The 23,065-nt window shown below is 44.4% G+C and overlaps 2 protein-coding genes across 2 annotated transcripts in view; one reads left to right on the forward strand and one right to left on the reverse strand.

Moving 5' to 3' along the window:
• The window catches only part of DROSHA (drosha ribonuclease III), a 579,282-nt gene extending 562,507 nt beyond the window's left edge, over positions 1-16,775 (reverse strand). Inside the window, exons 1-3 of the mRNA XM_077492043.1 lie at positions 16,689-16,775; positions 9,876-10,732; positions 6,077-6,148 (exon numbers count right to left, since the gene is read on the reverse strand). Of these exons, the coding sequence (XP_077348169.1) occupies positions 6,077-6,148; positions 9,876-10,729 (926 nt within the window). The 5' untranslated portion in view covers positions 10,730-10,732; positions 16,689-16,775. The remainder of the gene's footprint in view (positions 1-6,076; positions 6,149-9,875; positions 10,733-16,688) is intronic.
• A 313-nt stretch (positions 16,776-17,088) lies between these two features.
• Positions 17,089-23,065, forward strand: part of CUNH5orf22 (chromosome unknown C5orf22 homolog) — a 166,243-nt gene continuing 160,266 nt past the window's right edge. The window contains exon 1 of the mRNA XM_077492044.1: positions 17,089-17,269. Coding sequence (XP_077348170.1) covers positions 17,189-17,269 — 81 coding nt within the window. The 5' untranslated portion in view covers positions 17,089-17,188. The remainder of the gene's footprint in view (positions 17,270-23,065) is intronic.

The raw sequence follows: 23,065 nt of genomic DNA on the forward strand, positions 1-23,065 counted from the left end.
CGGACTTGCAGGATTACTACTTAGCCTCTTAACTCTCCCATTTTTATTACTTTAATACGTCTGAGCTGCAGCGGTATAGATCCCTGGTCTGCAATGGTTCCGGCCATCCAGAATATACTCCTATTCAAGCCATTCTAAGAGGGGGGCAAGCACATCAACGATCCCCCCGGTATGATGACAGGATGCTTCTGCATCATCAACAGGTATAGGGAATCACCTTAAAGAGACACACTATTGGTCAGTCCCACACCCCTGGAAGGTTATATTCAGGTAGCCAGGAGCCAAAAATAGACGTTGCTGTAGAAATGTGTTGTTTTCCCTATCTGAATAGATTGGATAGATGGGCCCATGACAAATATGTTTCTTATTACCATATCTGACATATGTATCTAAACTTGCAATATGTGCATTTCCTCTCAATAAAGTTGGTTTTCCCAATAAAAAAAAAAAAAGAAAAAAAAAAAAGAAAAAAAAAAAAAGAAAGAAGCTGTTCACATCTGAACAATGCTGAATTTGCTGCACGTGTGTATATCTGAGTATAACTCAGGAATTGGGGCACAACTGATTGGTTGCGCCCCCCCCATCTAAAAGTTGCTGTACAGGTCGTTACAAGACATTGGTAAGGCCAAATTAGGTACTTACCTAAGCTGCATAAAAAATATCACATTTCTTTTATCTTTTTGGCCACCCTCAGACCTCACGGGTTTGTATTCTGCTCCAGCAGTGGTGGTGGCCTCACTTCCTGGCAGCGTTGTCCAGGAGTACCGTGAGCCTAGCCCAGCCTGATGACATGAAAAATGGGTTTGATGACAGCCTGTGACAACCTGAAGAGAACTGGTGCTAGAATGCAGAAGGGACGAGTCTTGGGAAGACAGTGCCACAGGAGATGAATACTGCAGCTTTTTGAAACCCACTGCAACTAATTTTTATTTATTTTATTAAAAATGAAGGGATGAATTTTAGACAACTGCATCAATGTGTTTTTTTTAGATCTGCCTGGAGTTGAGTTTGGAAAAAGGAGTGTATTTACAGTTGTATCAAACCCAAAAACAAACATTTATTGTATTACAGCTTACCAATTCATAGATGTGATGGCTGTATTCATTTTCTTTTTTAGACTTTTTTACATTTTCACCTGGTGATCCAGTAAGTCTGCAGTTTTTTTTAACAGATCAAACTGTCCTGCAGATGTAGCAGTTAGAGAGATGAGACAAACAATTTACTACTAGCAGGAGTGCTTACAATGGTCAGCTTTTATGTGTGTAAAACCTTTATCCCAAAAGGAACAAAACAATTTGCTGTAACTGCTTATAAAGTGTTAGCTGGAGTATCTAAATCTGCTAGTGCATCTAACACTCTAGTCCCCCCAGACTGGCACTACCGTTGTACTCCTTCATCCAGGGTGTAGACACCCTTAGGCTGCATTCACACCTGAGCGATTATCTACTTGAAGCTAGAGGCTCAAAAACACTGGAGGAGAAAAAAAAATCAATTATTTGCTATGGAGATGGTTCACGTCTCCACTCCATGTCAACTGAAGCGCAAACAAGTTCTGGAGCTTTTTTCTTGTCGCTCAAATCGTCAGATTTGGGCGTTTCTGGCATGTTTTTATTTCCATAGGAATGAATGGAAATGTGCCATTTTTGGGCGTATTTGCGCATTTTTACACGATTTTCTGCTCAACTTAAAAATGTCAAAAATAAAATACTAATATATAAATAGATGTAAAATGAATACGCAAATAACTAAAAATCATCATAAATAAGTAAATTAAATTAATATGTAATAATAACCTTTAACCACTTAAGGACCAGGCCTCTTTTTCAGACTTGGTGTTTACATGTTTAAAACAGTTTTTTTTTTGCTAGAAAATTACTTAGAACCCCCAAACATTTTATATAGTTTTTTTTCTAACACCCTAGAGAATAAAATGGCGGTCATTGAAATACTTTTTTTTCATACCGTATTTGCGCAGCGGTCTTACAAGCGCACTTTTTTTGGAAAAAATTCACTTTTTTGAATAAAAAAATAAGACAACAGTAAAATTAGCCCAATTTTTTTTATATTGTGAAAGATAATGGTACGCCAAGTAAATTGATACCCAACATGTCATGCTTCAAAATTGCGCCCGCTCGTGGAATGGCGTCAAACTTTTAGCCTCAAAAATCTCCATAAGTGACATTTAAGAAATTCTACAGGTTGTGAGTCCCGGATCTCAGGGCATACTACAAAGCCACTATCTTGGACCAAACCAGAAAGCTATGGGATCCAGCTTCATCTTTGCCATGGACTTCGATCGAAATCGCAGATATGTCGTTCCCTCTATCACACTTAATTGCGGCCATCTGGCTGGGTCTGCACCCCATACACTCTCTCCTACCAACGGTCAAAGCCCTCACAAACAACTGGAAAGCAATCGTACAGTCCACGGGCGACCTGCATATACAAGCTCTATATCAGCTTCCACTTGCCTCCATTTCACTCTTGTCCCAGGATTTACCGCTTCATAGCTGGGCTTCAAAAGGCATAAAAACCCTCGGAGATTTATTTCAAAATGGTCACCTAAAGTCCTTCATTCAACTCTCTAAAGCCTTTAACATCCCTAGTAAAGACTTCTACATCTACCTACGGATCCGTCATGCTATTTCTTCTGTACATACGTCGGGCTGCTCTTTGACTAAAGACATAATACAAGCATTTACCTCAACGATCAACAAAATAAGGGGTATTTCATACTTCTATGGTCTTTTGACGAAGCCCAGCCCGGAACGCTCCACTCCGGTGATTGTCTCATGGGAGCGAACATTACAATTACAAGTTTCTCCAGCGACCTGGTACCGTGCAATCCATTTTCCAGCAGTAGTATCTAGAAATGTGTCACACTGGGAGACTGTGATGAAAATTCTTTACAAGTGGTATTACACTCCGACTAAATTAGCAAAGATTTTTCCATCCCAATCTAGAAAGTGTTGGCGAGAGTGTAATCAAGACGGACATATTTACCATATTTGGTGGGAATGCCCGCCCATAAATACCTTTTGGGCGGGAATTACCTCCTTCATCCAGAGCATAACAAGTGTTACTGTCAAGCTGGCACCGCAGACGGCTCTTTTTGGTCTTGACCTTACATTGTGGCCCTCTAAATTTCACCCCATAATTACTCACATACTTATAGCGGCTAGACTCGCCATTGCCCATCGCTGGAAACAATCCTGCTCTCCCTCCATCCCCGATGTCATCATAATATTGAACGAACATATGCTGATGGAATTCATGTTTGCGAAGGCACATATGAACTTGGGTAAATTCTATGCAACTTGGCAATGCTGGATACAGGACTCTAGAGCTCAGTTACACTCTTGATCTTAATATTTTCACTTGAGCTCCTCCGCCAATGTTTTCTTCCGGGCGGGAGGGGGAAACCCATCTGACCCCCATAAGGGACGGGACTGAGCCCTCTGCGGTGTGCTTGCTTATAGCGTATAAGTATTTATTTTTTATTTTTTTAATGACATACTCACCTGTTTCTCCGCTCATCCTCCACCTTTTCTTTACTCTTTTTTGGATGTTCTGAGGGGGAGAGAATTGAGGCAGTCTCTCCCCGCCAGTTATCCTCTTCTTACTAGAGTATCATGCTCTACTGCCTGACACCTCTATATCCTATTCTTCCTTCTCTATAATCTGCTGCGCAGAATTATTCTTATGATATGTTAAGTTTGATGGCATTGACAATGCATTGTTTCCCACAACTCTTATGTGATTTGAGCTGTACATGCTGTTTTATGTTCAATAAAACTTTAAAACAAAAAAAAAAAAATTCTACAGGTTGCATTTTTTGCGTTACAGAGGAGGTCTAGGGCTAGAATTATTGCTCTCGCTCTACCGATCGCGGCGATACCTCACATGTGTGGTTTGACCACCGTTTTCATATGCGGGCGCTACTCACGTATGCGCTCGCTTCTGTGCGCAAGCTCGTCGTGACGGGGCGTTTTTAAATTTTTTTATTTTTTTTTTCTTATTTATTTTAATTGATTTTATTTATTTTTACACTGTTTTAAAAAAAAAAAAAAAATGGATCACTTTTATTCCTATTACAAGGAATGTAAACATCCCTTGTAATAGAAAAAAGCATGACCGGTCCTCTTAAATATGAGATCTGGGGTCAAAAAGTCCTCAGATCTCATATTTGGGCTAAAATGCAACAAAAAGAAAAAGAAAATCTGACATTTAAAAAAAATATACCTTTAAGAGGTATGGGCGGAAGTGACGTTTTGACGTCGCTTCCGCCCTCCTATGGTATAGAGACGAGTGGGGGCCATCTTAGCCTCACTTGTCCCTATGCCCAGCAGATGAAAGGACCCGATCGCCTCCGCCGCTACCGACGGCTCCAGTAAGCGGCGGAAGGTGCGGGAGGGTGGGTGGCACCTCTCCCGCCGCCGATAGCGGTGATCTCGCGGCTAATCCGCCGCGGAGACCACCATTATCGTACAGCCGACCGCCGCCTGAAGAGATGGATATCTCGGTTGTGGCAGCAGCTGCTGCCGTTACCGAGATATCCCTCTTCAAAAATAGGACGTACATAGTCGTGCGGCGGTCGGCAAGTGGTTAACCATAAAAAAATATTAAATATATAATAATAATAAAATAACAAACACCCAAACAAAAAAATACATTAATAATAATAATAATAATAATTTATTTAGTGTTAGGGTGTTTGGTTATTTGTTATCATTTTTTTAAGGGGTAAGGGTTAAAGTTAAGGGTTATTTATTTATGGTTGCTTAGTATTCATTTATTGAATTTCTTTTTAATTTATGATTTTCATTTGTGTATTTATTCATTTATTATTGTTTATATAATAACAAATAAAATAAAAATAAATTAATTAATAAATAACCCTAACCCCAACTCCTACTTGTAATCCTAACCCTAACATAAACTGAACTTGTATTCCTTACCCTAACGAAAAAATATTAAAATAAATGAATAGTAATAAAAGAAGAAATAAAAGCTAATGAAAAAACTTTTTAAAAAAAACTGAAATATCTAGCAACAAATGATGCAACAAATAATGTTTTTTTTTTTTATTAGCCAATAGAGAAAACTAACAAAGCCCAAAAACGCTTCATACAAACGCGCTAGTCATGCAAAAACGTGTGAAAAACGGTACGCTAAGGTGTGAATGCAGCCTAAGGCAAGAAGTATTACTGCCCGGATAACTAGGTGAAAACGGGAGGGAGGTTTGGATTGGGGAGCTTAGAAAAAAGAAAACAAATGCAGTCACAACATCTAAATGATTGGTTTGCTGCATTATATTAAATTTTTGGTTTGGGGTTTAATAATGCTTTAAATATGCATAAAACGGTGTTGGGGATGGAACCCCTTGAGGACTATCAGAAAAGCTTGATGTCAAGCCTTGGCTGCAACATATTGATAATCTTTTTTGAGTAATTCATCTTTCATTTAGGTTTGAAGTTTGTATGGTGTTGTACAAATGCAGCATTCCCAAAACTTGTCTGTGAGAATATTTTTAAAACTGAATTGTTTGATAAACATGACAATGGCTTCCTGATCTTCTAGTACAACATAAACAAGAGGATCCAGTTAGTGGAAAAAGGTTGAAGGAACGTGAACTGAAGTCTCTCTACTTTTATTTACCCATTTCCATTCCATTCCATGAACTTAGTAAGTGGATACTTACCTAAAAGAGAAGAGGAGAGACGTTCCACTGGTTCAATATCAACGGCTCTGCCAATTGACACCAGCATCCGGCAGGTTATTGATTTGGCAGAACAGTTCTCTCAGGGAACCCCTAGAAACCTCTTTTGGGGAAGGCTAGCTCATGTTCATTTTATGTGTAATTCTCTGCTTCTAATGTTCTCCACAAAAATATTAACTGATAGCAACAAGACCAGAAAAGAACATCAAAAACATTTTTAAAGACTGAACAGTCAACCATGATAAGCAAAAATTGTATACCTTAGAATAATACAATACCGATGTGAATGTACAAAAAATATGTAAAAGTGCTGCATAAATTGCCGGTGCTTTATAACTACCTGTAATATATAAATACCTTTTTTGTCTTTTCCTATAGCTTCTTTCAGGAGTTGGTGATCTTCGGCTATCCCGATGTCTGTGCCGCTCCCTTTTAAATGTAAAAATAAATTGTTCAATAAAAAATAAATAAAAAAAAAAACACTAAATATAGTAAAGTTGAAGGTTAAAGTACAACTAAACCCAAAATATTGTATAGAATGGAGAGGGATTAGAATGCTTGTCAGGTTTTAATGCTGTCTATGCAACCATTAGGAAGATTCACCCTCTATATGTGTCCCATTTACCATTATCAGTGAAAGTAAAAGAAAATCACAAATTTTAGGTTGTCCCCAGAAAAATAAGAGGGGAAAACTTCCAATGGGGACACTAGGTCTGATGACCAGCGGGTTCCCATGGAATTTCCTTAATTTGCAGGAATTCCACCCCTAAACCTACACGGTTTAGGAGATATTTGCCGAAAGACAGGCACCGCTGTCTACGGCGCATGCGCCGTAGACAGTGGCACACTGAGTGCACCGCGGGTCAACGGTGATATGCCGCGAGTGGCAGCTCCCGTGCGCATGCGCGGGAATGACGTCATCGTGGTTTCGCCGAAAGACAGAGGCGGAGCAGCGAGACCCACCGAGAAGATGGATGCGGCTGACTACAGGGGACAGCGGTGACTTTGCTGGCTCCTGTGTCAGGTAAGTGACACATAATGGTCTACTATGAGATGCATAGTAGTCCATTATGCTTTACCTTTGCAGGGAATGAAAGAGGAAGTAAACCCATCAGGGTTTACTTCCTTTTTAAAATCAGTGTGGCTGTGCGGGGCTCCGCCCACTGAGTCGCATCATTCATTCACACTAGAGGTCGACCGATATGGGTTTTTCTCTGGCCAATGCGATATTTAGAAATCATGGCGGCCGATGGTCGATATGTTAGGCCGATTTTTTTTTTTTATCCCCCTTCATCTCATAAAACCTAACAGACACCTTTCCCACTGGGGCGTTTTTTAGGCGCTTTTGGGCTAAAAATAGCGCCTGTAAAGTGCCTGCAAAACGGCTCCCCTGCAGGATGTTAAAAAAAAGTCCTGCAAGCAGCACGTTTGGAGTGGTGTATACCGCTCCTCCACCACTCCTGTCCATTGATATTAATGGGCACCACTGCAGCGGTGCTTCACGGGCGCATTTAACCTCTTCTTCGGCCGCTAGCTGGATTATATGCGCCCCACTAGCAGCCGAATAGCACCGCTAAAATGATAGTAAAGCGCTGCTAAAACTAGCAGAATTTTACCATCAACGCCTGCCCGCTCCAGTGTGAAAGCAACCTATAAAATAAAAACAGGTAGTCCAAACTTTTGGACGAAAAAAAAATGGGCTAACTTTTTTTTTTTTTTTTTTTCATCATTTAGTGTATTTTTTTCCCCAAAAAAATTGCATTTGAAAGACCTCTGCGCAAATGCCGTGTGACATAAAATATTGCAGCAACCGCTATTTTATTCCCTAGGGTCTCTGCTAAAAAAATATATATAATTTTTTGGGGGTCTAAGGGCCGGTTCACACTGCGACGCGAGGCAAGGCGACACGGCTCGCCTCGCCTCGCTCCCGCAAGTCGCCCCCATTCAGTACTATGGAACCGTTCTGAGAGGAGCGACTCGAGTCGCTCCGACTCAGAAAAAAGGTTCCTGTACTACTTCGGGGCGACTTCGGGGGCGACTTGCATTGACTTCTATGCAGAAGTGCTCTGCAAGTCGCCGCTGAGCTCCCCGCAGGTCGCGGCGAGGTAAGTCAGAGACGCCTCGCCGTGGCTCGCTGTGTGAACCGGCCCTAAGTGATTTTCTGGCAGAAAATACAGGACTTCTACTTGTAAGCAACAAGTGTCAGAAAAGATTTAGTCTTTAAATGGTTAAACTGAGAACTCGACACACTGAGTTGAGTTCATTCATTCAAGTGTAAACATTGTATCTTTTTGCTCTTTTCTTGGCAGACTGCCAAGAGAGGAAACAAGTGCTTCTATGAAGACTCAGGCAACTTACACTGACTTCTATTACAGAAGTCATTTCCAAGTCGCGCTGCAGTTCTAAATCGGCCTTTTTATCAGCTCAATCGGCCGATGCCGATTAATTAAAAAACTGCAAATATCGGCTGATATATCGGCCGGCCGATATATCGGTCGACCTCTAATTCACACAGCTCTGTGTGTGAATGAACCACAAGTCTTGACATCCTTGGCAGTTGTCGGCTTGTAGTTCTCATTGAATTACCACATGCCACCATGTGCATTTATTATTTTTTTTCTAAAAGGTGAACTTATCCTTTAAGGCACAGAATCAGCATTTTTTACTTTCACTGGCTTTGGTACAGTGACACTCAAAATGTGTGTACTGCTAACAAGCCTTAGGACCCTTTTACACTCATGTGCTACAGCAAAGCATGGTGACAAATGGCATTTGTGTGCTGCTTTGTCGTTTAGAACAATGGTTCAACCCTGTCATCAAGTACCCCCAACAGGTCATGTTTGTCGATTTTCCTTTATCCTGCACAGGTGCATTAAATCAGAGTCAATGGCTTGGTATATTTGACAGCTATTTTATCTAAGAGAAATTCTCAAAACATAGCCTGTTAGGGGTACTTGAGGACAGGGTTGAGAACCACACACTCACCATACATTGCAGTGCATTGCATTAAAAATGGGACATGTTGTTTGGCGAAGAATTAAGTTGAGCTGCTAGCCCATACAAAATGAATAAACTACCCTAACACAGCACATTAACATAATGCATAGTCTGAATAGGCCCACCAGTGGGGGCCCGTCCAATAGGTGTGCATGGATGCCACCCCCTAATCCATGCGTCAAGAGCGCAATTAGGGCCAGAGGCTCTAATAGGCATCAAAAAAGGGTGGGCTTCGGGCACAGAGCACTGTGCCCGAAGCCCACCCAGTTGTGTGACAAAAGAAAATGAATATTAGCGATTGTAACACTGATTCTCCTCCCAGTCAACCAGGAAACAGGTCATTAGACCCGTTTCCTGATAGGCCGAAAGGAGAAGCGATCTTATTGGCCGAGGGAGGAGACGCACAGCCTGAGGAGAAGCAGGGGAAAACCGACCAGCTCACAAGCTGCCACAATGGCTGACCCGCAGCGGCTCAGCCATCCAGCACTCCCCGGCTCTGACAGGGGAGGGAGGAGGAGAGGAGATCGGAGTCAACCCGGGCAGGACATCTGCCTCCTAAGGTAAGGAGTTCATGTTTGTAAGAAGTGATTCAGGATTATAGCAGAGAAATGAAATAGTAGACAGAAATGACACTTAAGCCCCATACACACCATCAGTTTTTCTGCTGAGTTTTTCTTTCAGGTTTACCAAAACCATGTAGTGCAAGGGCCTGCCTGATTGCATACACATTGAAACTCCCAAGGTCTGACTTCATATTATATGGTTTTGGTAAATCTGAAGGAAAAACTCAGCAGAAAAACTGATAGTGTGTATGGGGCTTTAGTGCTCTTGAGACCAGTAAACATTATAAAGTTATATGCTTTGTTCATATTTTATGTCTGAGGTTTACAACCACTTTAAGAGCTCATGTACATGGGCACTATTGCCTGTATAACGTAAAATCGGTGCAATTTCTGTAGAATTTTCTTCTACAACCGTCATATATTTCCAGCTGATAACTGATTTTGACAGGGCTGCTGGCAGAGGGCTGTACATGCCATCCATGCCTTCTGGGAGCCAGATAAGGCCTGTTTTTTATACTATATGAGCAATATAGTCTGTGTGCATGAGCCCCTAAATAAAAATAACTTACATAGTTCACTGCAAAAGTATATCTTACCTGCTGCGCTCATAACTTCCATGACGTGGTGGGGTTCTGCCATGAAAAGGTGTCCTACTGTACTCATACTCCGATCTACGCCGACTACTATCTAGTCGCCTTGCTCGGTCAGGGCTTCTTCCTCGATCTCTTCGATCACCATGTTTCTCAGAGCGGTGTCTATCACTGTGACTGTATTCCCTATGTCGGTGAGCATCGTAATGTTTGCTTCTGTCCTGTGTTCGGTGATCACTCTGTGGTTTATCTGTCTGATATGGACCATGACTTGTGTGCCTGTAGTGGCTACTGCCTTGAAAAGAAGCAGAATTCTGTTGATAGCTACTAAAGCTGGGCATGGGTTGAGGAGGTGGTGGCGGTGGAGGAAAAGCCTGGGGTGGATAGCCAGAGGGGTAAACTGGCTGATAACCCACATGTGGCAAAGGAGGAGGCATAATAGGTGGTGGTGGCATAAGAGGGGGGGCAAGATAAGGATAGGTGCCTTGTGCAGCAGGTGGTCCAGCTGGTGGAGGATTTCCTGGGCCAAGTGTAGATGGTGGAGCAGGAGGAAAACATGGTGGCATTGGGTAACTCTGTCTGATAGGATACGTTGGCCTTGGAAGACATTGATTTACTGCATTTTGGGTAGGCGGGGCAACCGGTGGAGGATAGCACATGTAATCTGGCCTCGGAGGTATGTAACTTGTGTTAGGAAGGCTGGAATACATGGGAGGTGGGGTACTTTGTGGGTCATAGCAATATTGCCCAGAGGACTGCTGCATCTGGGCAGGCCTTACATTTTGTGGGCGATATGTCTGCACTGGAGCTCCAGGGCCTGCTCGAGCCTGTGGTCCTCCTCTCCCTGCATGCAACGACATGATCTAGACATGAAAAGCAAAAAAAAATAGGAGGCAATTAATATCCACATTCATTACAAATTCTAAAAATTCATATTGTATTTCAAGTTTGACTTCCTCTGGATCAACTGTGGGTATAGGATTGTGTATAAAAGGACTGTATTTTTTTCCTTCTATTAGCTGAACTGGATGGACGTCTATCTTTGGTTAGCACCTATGTGTATTTTAAGCAGAGCTTCACCCAAAAGTGGAACTTCCGCTTTAAGCACTACTCACCCCCTTAAATGCTATATCTGGCATGTCATTTTTTTTTTTGGGGGGGGGGGGGTGTACCTTTTGTTGTGGGACTTCCTGTCCCATTTCCTGCTTCCTATCTTTGGCCACCTAGGCGACGCCTCCTCTCGCCCTAGTCGGCCCCTCTCTGCCAGTGATCTTCTGGGACACAACTCAGGTCCCAGAAGATCTGCTGGCCAATAGGAGAGCGCAGCAGCGAGACTCACGCATGCGTAGTGCGTTGCCGGCAGTGAAGCCGTATGCTTTAACGGCCGGGTGCTCACAGTTACAAAGAACGGTGCCGAGGAGAGGAGGGAGAGAGGAGCTAGCCTCCAGGCAGCCACATTGCTGGACCGTGGGGCAGCTAAGTGTCGGTTTATTAAAAGTCGGCAGCTATGCTTTTTGTAGCTGCTGACTTTTAATAAACCAAAAAATGGTTGGCACTCCGCTTTCAGTAAATCTTTTTAAATGTCTGGTTTAGTTCAGTGCAATACTTGTTTGGCATTTGTTTTTCGTGGTACTTTTTGGAAGCTGAGCTGCTGTCCCATTTGTATGAAGATTTCCAGTCTATGTGGCGACATTACATTGCAAACATAGCTGCTTGTGAGATGGTCAACTCTTCTCTGCATAGGAAGTAAGTCCATGAGAAAAAAAAAAAAAAAAAGCAATTACAATTCCAAAAGTTACTTTTGTATCTAATGTTGAAAACCAGGCACCTAAAAGGAGAAGTAATTTTCTTGTAGGCAATTCAATTGTAAGAGGTGTTTCTTTAGGAAATCATGTGGAAGTGTCAAAGGAAGTTAGGGGTTTCCTGGTGCTACTGTTGGGAGAGGTAAATAGGTAGGCACATTTTAAAAAATTGTCAAAAAAGCTAGTGAAGAGTACAATGATGATGTTGTTGTACACCTTGGCACACATGATTTGTCATAATGATGTTCATTCTGTACAGAAGGATTTTCAGAATTTGTTAAGCCTCGAACACGATCTGATTGTTGGCTAACAGGGCCTAAGACTTTTGTCTGAAGGGTGTGTGCCGGAAACTTAATCTTACATACAAATGGCACACAATTGTTGGCCAGCAAACACGAATGTAGCGACGTACTACGTGGAATTTCAGCTCTTGAGCGCCACGCTTTGGGCACCTTCTGCTAGTGTGGCGTTAGGTAAACATTGATTTCCAGCATGCATGTTTATACTTTCGACTTTTGTGTGATGGACTTTTGTCCACACGATACAAAAATCTGACAACAGATCGATGTCCGCTGAAAATTTACTAGCCTGCCATCCAACATTTGTTGATGGAAAATAGGATTTTTAAAACCGCTTACCTGTAAAAAACTTTTCTTTGAAGTCCATCACAGGGACACAGAGCCATAGTAGTTACTATGTGGTTATAGGCCACCTTCAGGTGATGGACACTGGCACAGTCTAAGACAAAAAGTGCACTCCCTATATAAACCCTCCTACTACTGGGAGTACCTCAGTTTTGTAGCAAAGCAATATAGGTGTATACCAAAGAAGGGAGGGACCTGTGTGTCCCGTGATGTACTTCAAAGAAAAGGATTTTACAGGTAAGCTGTTTTAAAAATCCTATTTTCATATCGTACATCACGGGACACAGGGCCATAGTAGTTACTATGTGGGATGTCCCATAGCAATGCCAACTGAAGGGAGGGAGACACATCAAAGGTAGGACAGTAAGAGGCTAGAGGACTTCTACTGCAGCCTGCAGTACACTGCGCCCAAAGGCGATATCCTCATGATCTTTTACGTCTACTTGATAGAATCTGGTACAAGTATGAACTGAAGACAAAGTTGCGGCCTTGCAGATCTGAGCCATGATGGCTTGGTGATGCACTGCCTAGGAAGGACTAACAGCCCTAGTGGAGTGAGCTTTAATATGAAAAGGTGGAATTTTCTTTTTTAAACCATAAGCTTGAACAATCACTTGATGAATCCACTTAGAAATAGTAGATTTTGATGCTGCCTATCCTCTTTTAGGACCATCTTGCAACACAAACAAAACATCTGTTTTTGCAATCTGAGTGGTCACCTTCAAATAGACCGTAACTGCTCTCACCACATCAAGTGAATGTAGTGACCTTTCTCCCACAGAACGAGATTCTGGAAAAAATGAAGGCAGAACAATATCCTGGTTTAGATGAAAACCTGACACTACCTTCGGTAGGAAATTAGGATGAGGCTGTAATACAACCTTATCCTTATGAATAATCAACTATAGCTCTTTACAAGAAAGAGGAGCCAACTCTGATACTCTTCTTGCAGATATGGCAACCAAGAAAATTAATTTCCTTGTCAAAAGGAACAAGGGAATATCTCATATTGACTCAAAAGGCTGTTTCTGTAATGCTGATAGGACTTAATTTAAGTCTGAAGGGTTCAGGGGTGACCTAACTGGAGGATTTTTCCATGTTACCCCCTGAATAAAGCTACAAACCAGACAGTGTGAATCAAGTGGTCGTTGAAAGAACACCGCCAAGGCCGACACCTGGCCTTTGATAGTACTCCAGGCCAGCTTCATTTCCAATCCCATCTGCAGAAATTCAAGGATTCTACCTAAGACATATTTCCTGGGGTGCCAACCCCTGGATTCACACCAGGAGACAGACATATGCCTTCTAGACTCTATAGTATATGACTCTGGAGGCCGGCTTCCTAGCATTAACCAAAGTAGACACTACTGAAGCTGACAGCCCACGGTCTTTCAGAATGTGGGTCTCAATAGCCAGACCGTTAAACTTAGCGTTTGTAAAGGTAGGATGTCAAGATGCTATCAGGTGGTCTGACATTGAGCTTTACAAGAGAGATGGTCTGCATCCCTCACACAAAGACACTGAGCTTCTTAGAAAAGAATTTAGGATTTTTTTGGACATGCATTTAAACTGAGAAATGGGGGCAGATATGTAAATGATGAGGAGCATTTCTGTCCCCAGCAGGTTGAAACAAATGTGAGGGTTTGTGTTGCTAAGGACTGGGCTGATGGATGGTCACATCAGTTAACATTTCTGGTGGTAAATAAAGCAGTAGATAGCAGTGTTTGTTATGTCATGCGCATTAATGCCCGTAGTTTAGGCAACAAGCATTGTGAGCTGGCAGCTCTTATGTCGAGGGACAACTTGGACTGTGCTGGAATTACACAGGAATGGTTCAAGGATTCAAAAGACTGGGAAATAATACCAAGGTACACACTATATGAGAATATCAGAGTAGGAAGGAGACGGATCACCAGTAGTTCTCAAGAACTACTTCAGGAACTTCAAAATGTACAGTCTGGAAAAAAGAACGTAAAGGGGGAGACATGATTGAAACCAGTGGCAGCTGGTGCTGTATATTTTGGGAAGGGGGGGCGTAAACAAGACAGCCCCCCACCCCGTCACTCGCTCATCCTCCCACCAGCTCCGCACTCACCCCATCTAGATTGCGGGCAGCTTTGGCTCCTTCCTGCATCTCCTCCTCAGCGGTGGTTTCCTCAGCGGCTTCACCCTGCATCTCCGGCTTCACGGCGGCTTCCCTCCTCCTTCCCTCGGAAGCCTTCTCCTCTCAGCCAATCAGGTCTTAAGACCCGCTTCCTGATTCGCCGGGAGGAGAATCAAGAAGACAATAGTGAATATTGTTAGAGCTGCAGGCTCTAATCATGTGCTTAAAAAAAAAAAAACCCCATTGAAATCCATGCATCCGGCATTCTACATGTAGATTAGGGGCCGGGAGCATGGATTAGAGGGGTGCCCCTGCGCCCCTAATGGACAGGCCGCCACTGATTGAAACCCTAAAATACATCAAGGGGGTGAATAAGGTTCAGGATTGCAATTTTTTTTTCAATATGAAACCAAAATCAAGAACACGGGTTCATGACCTCAAACTAACTGGAGGAAAAGTTCAAAACTAATTTTGGAAAGTATTATTTTATTGGAAGGGTAGTCAATGCTTTGAATAGGCTTGCAGCAGAGCTAGTGAGACAGTCAACAGTAAATGGCTTTAAACATGCCTGGGACAAACCTAGATCTATACCCAATTAAATAAATAAAAAAACAAACCAAAAAAATGGGCAGACTCAGTGGACTACTTGATCTTCTATCTTTCTATGGTGGAAGCGATCTGCTTGCATTTAGAAAAAAGTTTTCACTAAGCCAGTAATGTCATCAGTGTGCGGCTTTTTGCAATTCTGGACAAAGATAATACACAGAGCGAGGACGGGTTCCTAAGCCTGCAGCTGTATAATGCCTGGACAAGGGCACAGGTGAATTTTGAAATGGTGGCACGTGTTTGCTTACTTACAAGCATGATATACAGTATAAGGTACTGTATTACAATGAAGATAGGAAAAAAATTCAGCCTCATTCCAAATCGCTCTTCTTTCAGTATTTTTTAATAATCAGTGAATCGTCTGCATACAGTTATGTCGCCAACCCAAAACCAACCTTTCTTGACGTGTTTGACCACTCTTGACTTGCTCACAGGGGAAGTCTGGAGGGCAGTTTGGACTTATTGGCATGCTCACAAGGATAGGGGAAGTCTGGAGAGAAGTTTGGACTTTCCCTATTCTCGTGAGTAACCCTAGGGTGGTAAAACTATGAAGAAAGGTTGGTTTTGGGTTGTTGACATTACTGTGTGCAATCAAATCACTGATTTTTCTAAAAATATTGGAGTTTGGCTGATATTTTATCATATTTTCAGTGAACAGTGGAGATGGACTGCAAGGGCCAGTGCATAGGTTGTCCATGTGCAGGAGAGGCTACTTTTGAGCAGAGCTTTGGATATGTGTGTGTTTCCGCAACGCAGCTCCGGTGCACGCAAGGCGCTAAGGCAACGCAGCTCCGGTGCACGCAAGGCGCTAAGGCAACGCAGCTCCGGTGCACGCAAGGCGCTAAGGCAACGCAGCTCCGGTGCACGCAAGGCGCTAAGGCAACGCAGCTCCGGTGCACGCAAGGCGCTAAGGCAACGCAGCTCCGGTGCACGCAAGGCGCTAAGGCAACACAGCTCCGGTGCACACAAGGCGCTAAGGCAACGCAGCTCCGGTGCACACAAGGCGCTAAGGCAACGCAGCTCCGGTGCACACAAGGCGCTAAGGCAGGGCAGTGCCAGTGCACACAAGGCGCTAAGGCAGGGCAGCGCACCTCCGGAGCACACGAGGCCCTAGGGCAGCGCAGCTGTACAACACTACTGTGCATTGCAGAGTACTGTATTAAAATAGTACATTAACTTCTTTAGTTAGGCAGCCCATTCAAATAAATAGGGTGTGTTAACTTATGTGCAGTGTTGCATCGCAACAGAACGACTTTATGCAATGCTGGTGAATGCAAAACACAACACAGGAACAGCAGAGTATGACTGAACCCTCAATGATGATCACAATGTTATAGTTTGCACACAAGATACGTGTAAACCTCTTTATAAAAGTATCCCTGATAAAACGGAGGAGACAGTAGGAGGGGGAGGTGGCCCTAGCCATACATGACTTAATAATGATTGGACACAAAACCTATAAAAACATAATGGGCACTCTGAATCAGGCACAGAGCATCCTTGTGCCTCCACTATAGAATCCCAGAATGTCTTCATTCAAAGGCAAGTCTGTCCTGTGAATAAAGCGGTCCGTATATTCCTAACATGCTATGAGCAGAATGAACTTTGTGTACATAAAGAAATCATAATAACACACAAAACATCACTACACTCCAACACTCACCAGGCACAGGCAGCAGACACACAACCACGAGATGTCCCGCCCTCCAACGAGCCAGGGTTAGGTCACATGGGAAATCGTCGCGCACCCATTAGACAAACACCCTGCCATTCAGCGCATTGGGCTTCTGGTTCAACCTGGGACCGAGTCGCCGATTGCCATTTTAACTAAGGGAAACTCCTGTACGAAGTGTATATAGAACGGGCCGGATGCAGAAGAGTGCAGTACGGCATTTTGTTGCCTTGCTTATATGATAACGGCTCACATTTTTTTAAATTAAAAAGTATACTTAGTGCGAGCTAAGAGAAGCGTGGAACGTTTATATTTAGACACGACGCTGTGCGGAAACTTTGAAGGGGTTGCCCTCACTAAATATGGCAGTAGTTGGGTTAGTGTGTAGGTAAGGTTACAGGAGAGTGCGGTGTAGACCTATCAGGGGGGAGGAAGACGGCTGTGAAGTGTCAGTGTGTGCTCAGTGCTGGCTGTCCTGTTCCTGCGAGAAGATGAGTGGCGGCTCGGCGGTAGTTCCAAGCCTCAGGAGATACAAGGAGCTGCCGGTGTATGTGGTGGAGGATCACCATGATGTACGTACTGGGCTCGTATAGAGAGAGAGGGCTCATGCTCTTATCCTATGGTAGAGGTAGGGGGTGTGATATCATAGTGGGGAGAAGAAGCCTACTATGATCCTCCAAAGTTGGAGAAGTCACAGTGGCATGTTGGGCTCATTTACACCACAATCCCTGCTTTCAACGTGCAGTTTTTTATTTTTATTTATTTAGGTTTTTTTATTTTTTTTTTAAACACTGACGGCGGGTTCACACCAGGAATCGCACAGAAATGCGCTCCATGTACCTTTGCTATTATGTGTTTCACTGTGGTGCGATTTGAACCCATTCATTTTGATGGGGCTGAATCGCACCAGACTGCAAGAAAAGTAGTGCTTGCACTTACTTCAATAAAGGAACAGCAACTTCTGTATCATGCGATCCTGTGTGGGCATTCCCGACCTGCATTTGGGGTGTCGTTAACCACTTGGCATATTTTTTCGCCAGATTTACTGCTACAGGGACGGCTTTCCCGTGCGGAAGCACTTCCACCTAGAGGACGTGCGTGCCGCCAGTGGCCCACAGCAGAAGGTGATCTGCGGGTGCCAACACCCGCTGATCACGTGTAAAACGCACAGAACAGAGATCGTCCTGTTCTGTGCGTAGTGATCTGTAGTTTGGAAACTACGTTTCCCATGATGCGCATGCGCTCTGCAACGTGGTTAAGCATCATGGGAAATGTAGTTCCAAAACATCTGGGATGCCAAGGTTTGCCATCACTGGCCTATGTAAACAAGGCAGATCTCCCACCCTATTAGATTGTAAGCTTTTCTGAGCTGGGCCCTCTTAATCCTTTTGTATTTCATTGTTTTATAACTGAATTGTCTCCCTTTTTAATATTGTAAAGTGCTGCGTACACTGTTGGTGCTATATAAATCCTGTATAATAATAATAATCTCCGTTCTGGCAGGGGGGAAGGAATGGATTGTGTGTCCCTGCAAAGCAGGGAATAAAATCAATCACTTGCCCTAGTAAAAGAACCTCACACAGTTAAAGGGATTGTAAACCCTCCCCCCTTTTTTTTTTTTTTTTTAAGAAAAACAACAAACATGCCTATACTTGCCTGCTCTGTGCAATCGTTTTGCACAGAGCAGCCCAGTCCTCTTCTTCTGGGGTTCACTCCTGGCCCCTCCTCTTCATCTTGTGCCTCCAAGGAAAGCCACTTTCCCTGGGGGCACCCGTGCGTGCTCGCTCCCGAGTCTCGCTGCTGCATGAATTGACACAGACAGCTGGACTTGGCCTCGGGTCACTGTATTTGATTGACTGCAGCGGAAGCCAATGACTCCTGCTGCTATCAATCTGTCCAATGAGGAGAGAGACAGCAGCTGGAGAATCTGCGCTTGTGCACATCGCTGGATGGGATCGGACTCGGGTAAGAAAAAGGTGAACTCTGGGGGGGAGCTGCAGCACAGAAGGTTTTTCACCTTAATGCATTAAGGTGAAACATCTTGAGGCTTTGCAACCACTTTAATGGCCCGTACACACGATCTGAAAATCGGACAAAAAATATCACTTTCGGCGTGATCGTATAACAATCGGATTGTTAGTAGAGAGATTTTGAGAGCCGATCATGACAATTCATCTGATGTTATTCAATTGGACAAGCATGAAGGTTTTCCTCATACTATACCAGATCGTACGATTTTCATTTAGTCAGTACGCTTGTTGTCCGAAAATACGATACAAATATATTACAACACATGACATCACTTGTGATTTATTTTTATTTTATTTTTTTCTGTCGTACGAGAATTTTCATGACTTTAGTAACCTATTCAATTTCTACTTGCAACCATTAAGCAAAAAAAGTCAGACGATCTGTCGTCCGCTTTTCAGATCGTGTGTACGGGCCATAACCCTTTTATTGCCCTAGATGTTTAACCCTTTCCCAGCCAGTGCATATTTTTAGCACCGATCACTGTATTAGTGTCCCTGGTTCCCACAAAGTGTCCGAATTCCGCTGCAATATCGCAGTCCTGCTAGAAGTCACTAAGTGCCACCATTACTGGTATAAAAAAATAAATAAAAAAATAGCGCAAACCAATCAATATACAGTATTCTGCTTGGGATCACTTTATCCAAAATATGTAGTGGAATACATATTGGCCTAAACTGATGAATTTTTATTTTTTTTGGATATGTTTTATAGCAGAAAGTATTTTGTTATAGTGCAAAAAATAAAAAACGCAGTGGTGATCAAATACCACGAAAAGAAAGCTCTGTTTGTGGGGGGAAAAATTACATAAGTTTTAATTGGGTACAGCATCGCACGACCGCAATTGTCAGTTAAAGTAACGCAGTGCTTTATCGCAAAAAATGGCCTGGTCATGAAAGGGGGTAAATCTACCAGAGGTCACGTAGTTAATCAGTAGTTTTACATTTCCCTAATCGTCTTTCAGGACAGCCACTATGAGAGATAGACTCCTCCTCTTCCTCTGGAAACACTGCGCCAGCCCATAAATTCTTGCTTCCCCTGCCGGACCTCAGTTATTAGTGCTTCCTCCGGCGGGGAGACACTGTGCAAGGAACCAGGCCGATCAGTCGGGGAGGCTGTGGCCATTTTTTCGTTAAAGAACCCGGTTGAAAGAAGCAGGGGCTTCGTTTGGAGAAAGCTGGGTTCAAACCGTTCGGATGTTCGGTTTACTTACCTTACCAGGTACTGCCACCCCTTCCTAGTCGAGCGCGGCTTCAGGTCGTGGGGGACTCCTATCGTGTCTACAGGGACGCAGCTGGCAAGCTGTTCGAAAGATTTCCCTGTACAAGGGTACAGTCTGGCCTTTTTTTCTTTGAACCGAGCGGGCCGAACTACGGGCGACGTCGTATCCGGCGGAAGCGAAGGCTTGACCTCGAATACGATCGACTAACGGTTCCGGGTCGTGGAGCTGATAGGAGGGCCGGGCACAAGCTGGAGATGAGTTCGGAACGCGCACAGGCAGCGTGGAACTCTGTAGTAAGCAGCCACGTGCAGTCATGTCGGAAGCTGAGGCTCAACCAACAGACCCTATCTTCAGCATTCCTAAGGTAAGAGCACCCTGGGGAGGGGTACTCACTCTCTATCTAGGATCCCCCCACCCCAATGTATGGTTCTATCATGGGGGGGGGGGCAGACCCCCTGGGTGGCCACGGGGGAGGGGAGGCTCAGATCCCTTCTTTTAAAAAAAGGGTCTAGTGCACTCCCAGGGTTTTATCCCGAGCTTTGTATTGACTTTGTCTCTTTTCTGTTTTTTTCCTTTTTTACTTATTTCAGAAAGCTACGGAAAAAACTAGGTCTACGCATCAGTCAGGACTAGCAGCTTCAGTCAAAGAGCTCTCGTCCACCTTCTCTTCTTTTAGATCCCTTTTTGAAAAATTTCAGCTTCCCGCGGGTCCATCTCCCAGGATACAACCCCACCTCTAGCACAGTGTTCTGCTCCGGTCCAACCTGCTAATACAGGGGGGGCAGAGGTTGCAGGCCCTTCAGGGACAGGAAGGGAACTTCCAGACAGTTCCTCTTCCGATTCCCAGGAGGGTTCAGAGGGGGAGGACCAGGACGGGGGGTCCAGGAAAGCCTCCAGATATAAATTATCCCTTGATGAGGTAGAGGAACTCTTAAAAGCAATTTATACAACCCTCGGTATCCAGACAGATAACAAGCCCCTAACCCTTCATGACCAAATGTACTCAGGTTTAGGGGAACCAAAAAGAAGGGCGTTTCCAGTGCACAAAGTTTTAATGGAAACAGTTAAAAAGGAATGGCAAAGCCCTTTTTATCTAGATCCCTCAAAAGAAGATTCCCATTTTCAGAGGGCCCGGCATGCCTTTGGAATAAAAATCCCAAATTAGATGCCGCTTTCTCCCAGGTCTCCAGACACACAGATTTGGCGTTTGAAGACATGGGGGCCTTGGCAGATGTCATGGACAAAAGGATTGACTCTCTGCTTAAGAAAACGTGGGACTCGGCTATCGGCAATCTAAAGCCTGAAATGGCAATTACAGTTGTGGCACGCAATTTAGAGCCCTGGCTCTCACAGATCCAACAACATATTGAGGCAGGCACAGATAAGGAAATCATTCTGTCGTCCTTCCCTACTATGCTGCGAGGGATCGCTTACATAGCAGATGCCTCTGCTGAGTCCGTCCGAATGTCGGGCAGAACGGCGGCTCTAGCCATTTCGGCCAGAAGGGCCCTCTGGCTAAAAAAAGAGGGAAGGGGGTTTTATTCTCACATCTTCGTAGTAAAAAAACCTTCAGGAAAGTTCAGATTGATTCTGAACTCAAAGCCCCTGAACGCTTCAGTGACATACAAAAGATTCCGCATGGAGTCGATCTTTTCAGTAAGGGCTCTTCTGCCCCGCAACTGTTTCATGGTATCTCTGGACCTAAGGGACGCGTATTTACACATCCCTATAGCGGAGGCCTCGCAGAAGTTTCTACGCCTTGCCATAGATTTAGGGGGAGAAACAGTAAATTTTCAGTTTCAGGCCCTGCCATTCGGGCTATCCTCTGCACCCCGCATTTTTACCAAGGTCCTGGCAGAAGCCATGGCCTTTCTTCGGCTCCAAGGGATATGTATAATAGCCTACCTGGACAACCTGCTTTTATTTGCAGCGTCCCCAACACAGTGGGTCAAGGATCTCGATCTAACCAAAGGGATCCTTACAGACCTGGGGTGGCTTCTGAACTTGGAAAAGTCCAGCCTGATCCCCCTCACAACAGATCTCCTATCTAGGTTTCCTGTTGGACTCAACACTGTTGAGAGAAGGTACAAAAGCTGGACAGAGCGGTGGCCTCTCTTCAGAGCAACCAGCTGGTTTCCATAAGGGTTCTGATGTCAGTATTGGGTCTCCTTAGGCCCCTTTCACACATGCGGATGGTATGTCCGTATTTCATCCATCCGTTTGCGGATGAAATACGGACATACATTCATCCCTATGGGATAGCGGGTGTCTGCGGATGAGCATCCGCAGACACCCGATTTCGTCCGCCTCCGCAACAGTCCGATTCTGCAGACGGAGGAAAATCCTATTTTTCTATCCGTCTGCAGAGCGGATCGGACGAACACGGACAGACGGTCCATGCTCATCCGATCCCCCATAGAGGAGAGCGGACAGCTGACAGGGCGGTCCCTGCACAGTGTGCGGAGACCGCCCTGTCCGCAGCCAGCTCAGTGGGGACAACGGAGCGATCCCCGCTGAGCGAGCGGATCTTCACAGGGCGGATCATTATTGATCCGCCCCGTGTTAAAGAGGCCTTTCATCTACCCTCCCAGCAGTGCAGTGGGCAGGGCTACATTTTCGTCCCCTACAGACCTTCATCCTAGGGGTGTGGGACCACAGTCAGGAGGCTCTAGACACCCTAGTACATATTCCACACCAAGTAAAGAGATCCCTCTGGTGGTGGAGGAAAGTGACGAATCTGTCGCAAGGGCACAGATGCAAGTGGAAAAGGCTGGGGGGCACATTTGGGTTCCCTTCTAGCCCAGGGCACTTGGGAGGAGGGTGAGTTGACTCGATCGTCCAACTGGAAAGAATTAAGGGCAGTGGGACTAGCCCTCAGATTCTTCAAAAAAGAGCTCCGGGGTCACCACATTCAGGTGCTGTCAGACAACTCCTCCGTAGTAGCCTATTTAAACAAGCAGGGTGGGGTAGCAGACTTTCTCAGCCGAAAGAGGCTGAGGGAGGGCGATTGGGTTCTCAACCAGGAGGTTTTCAATCTCATAATAAAGAGATGGGGGTCTCCAGAGGTGGACCTTTTCGCGTCCAGAAACAATGCAAAAACCCCCTGTTTTTTCTCCCT

Source organism: Lithobates pipiens, unplaced genomic scaffold (genome assembly GCF_037356315.1).
Source record: "Lithobates pipiens isolate NorthernLeopardFrog02 unplaced genomic scaffold, aLitPip1_a1.2 Scaffold_19, whole genome shotgun sequence".
NCBI lineage: Eukaryota > Metazoa > Chordata > Amphibia > Anura > Ranidae > Lithobates > Lithobates pipiens.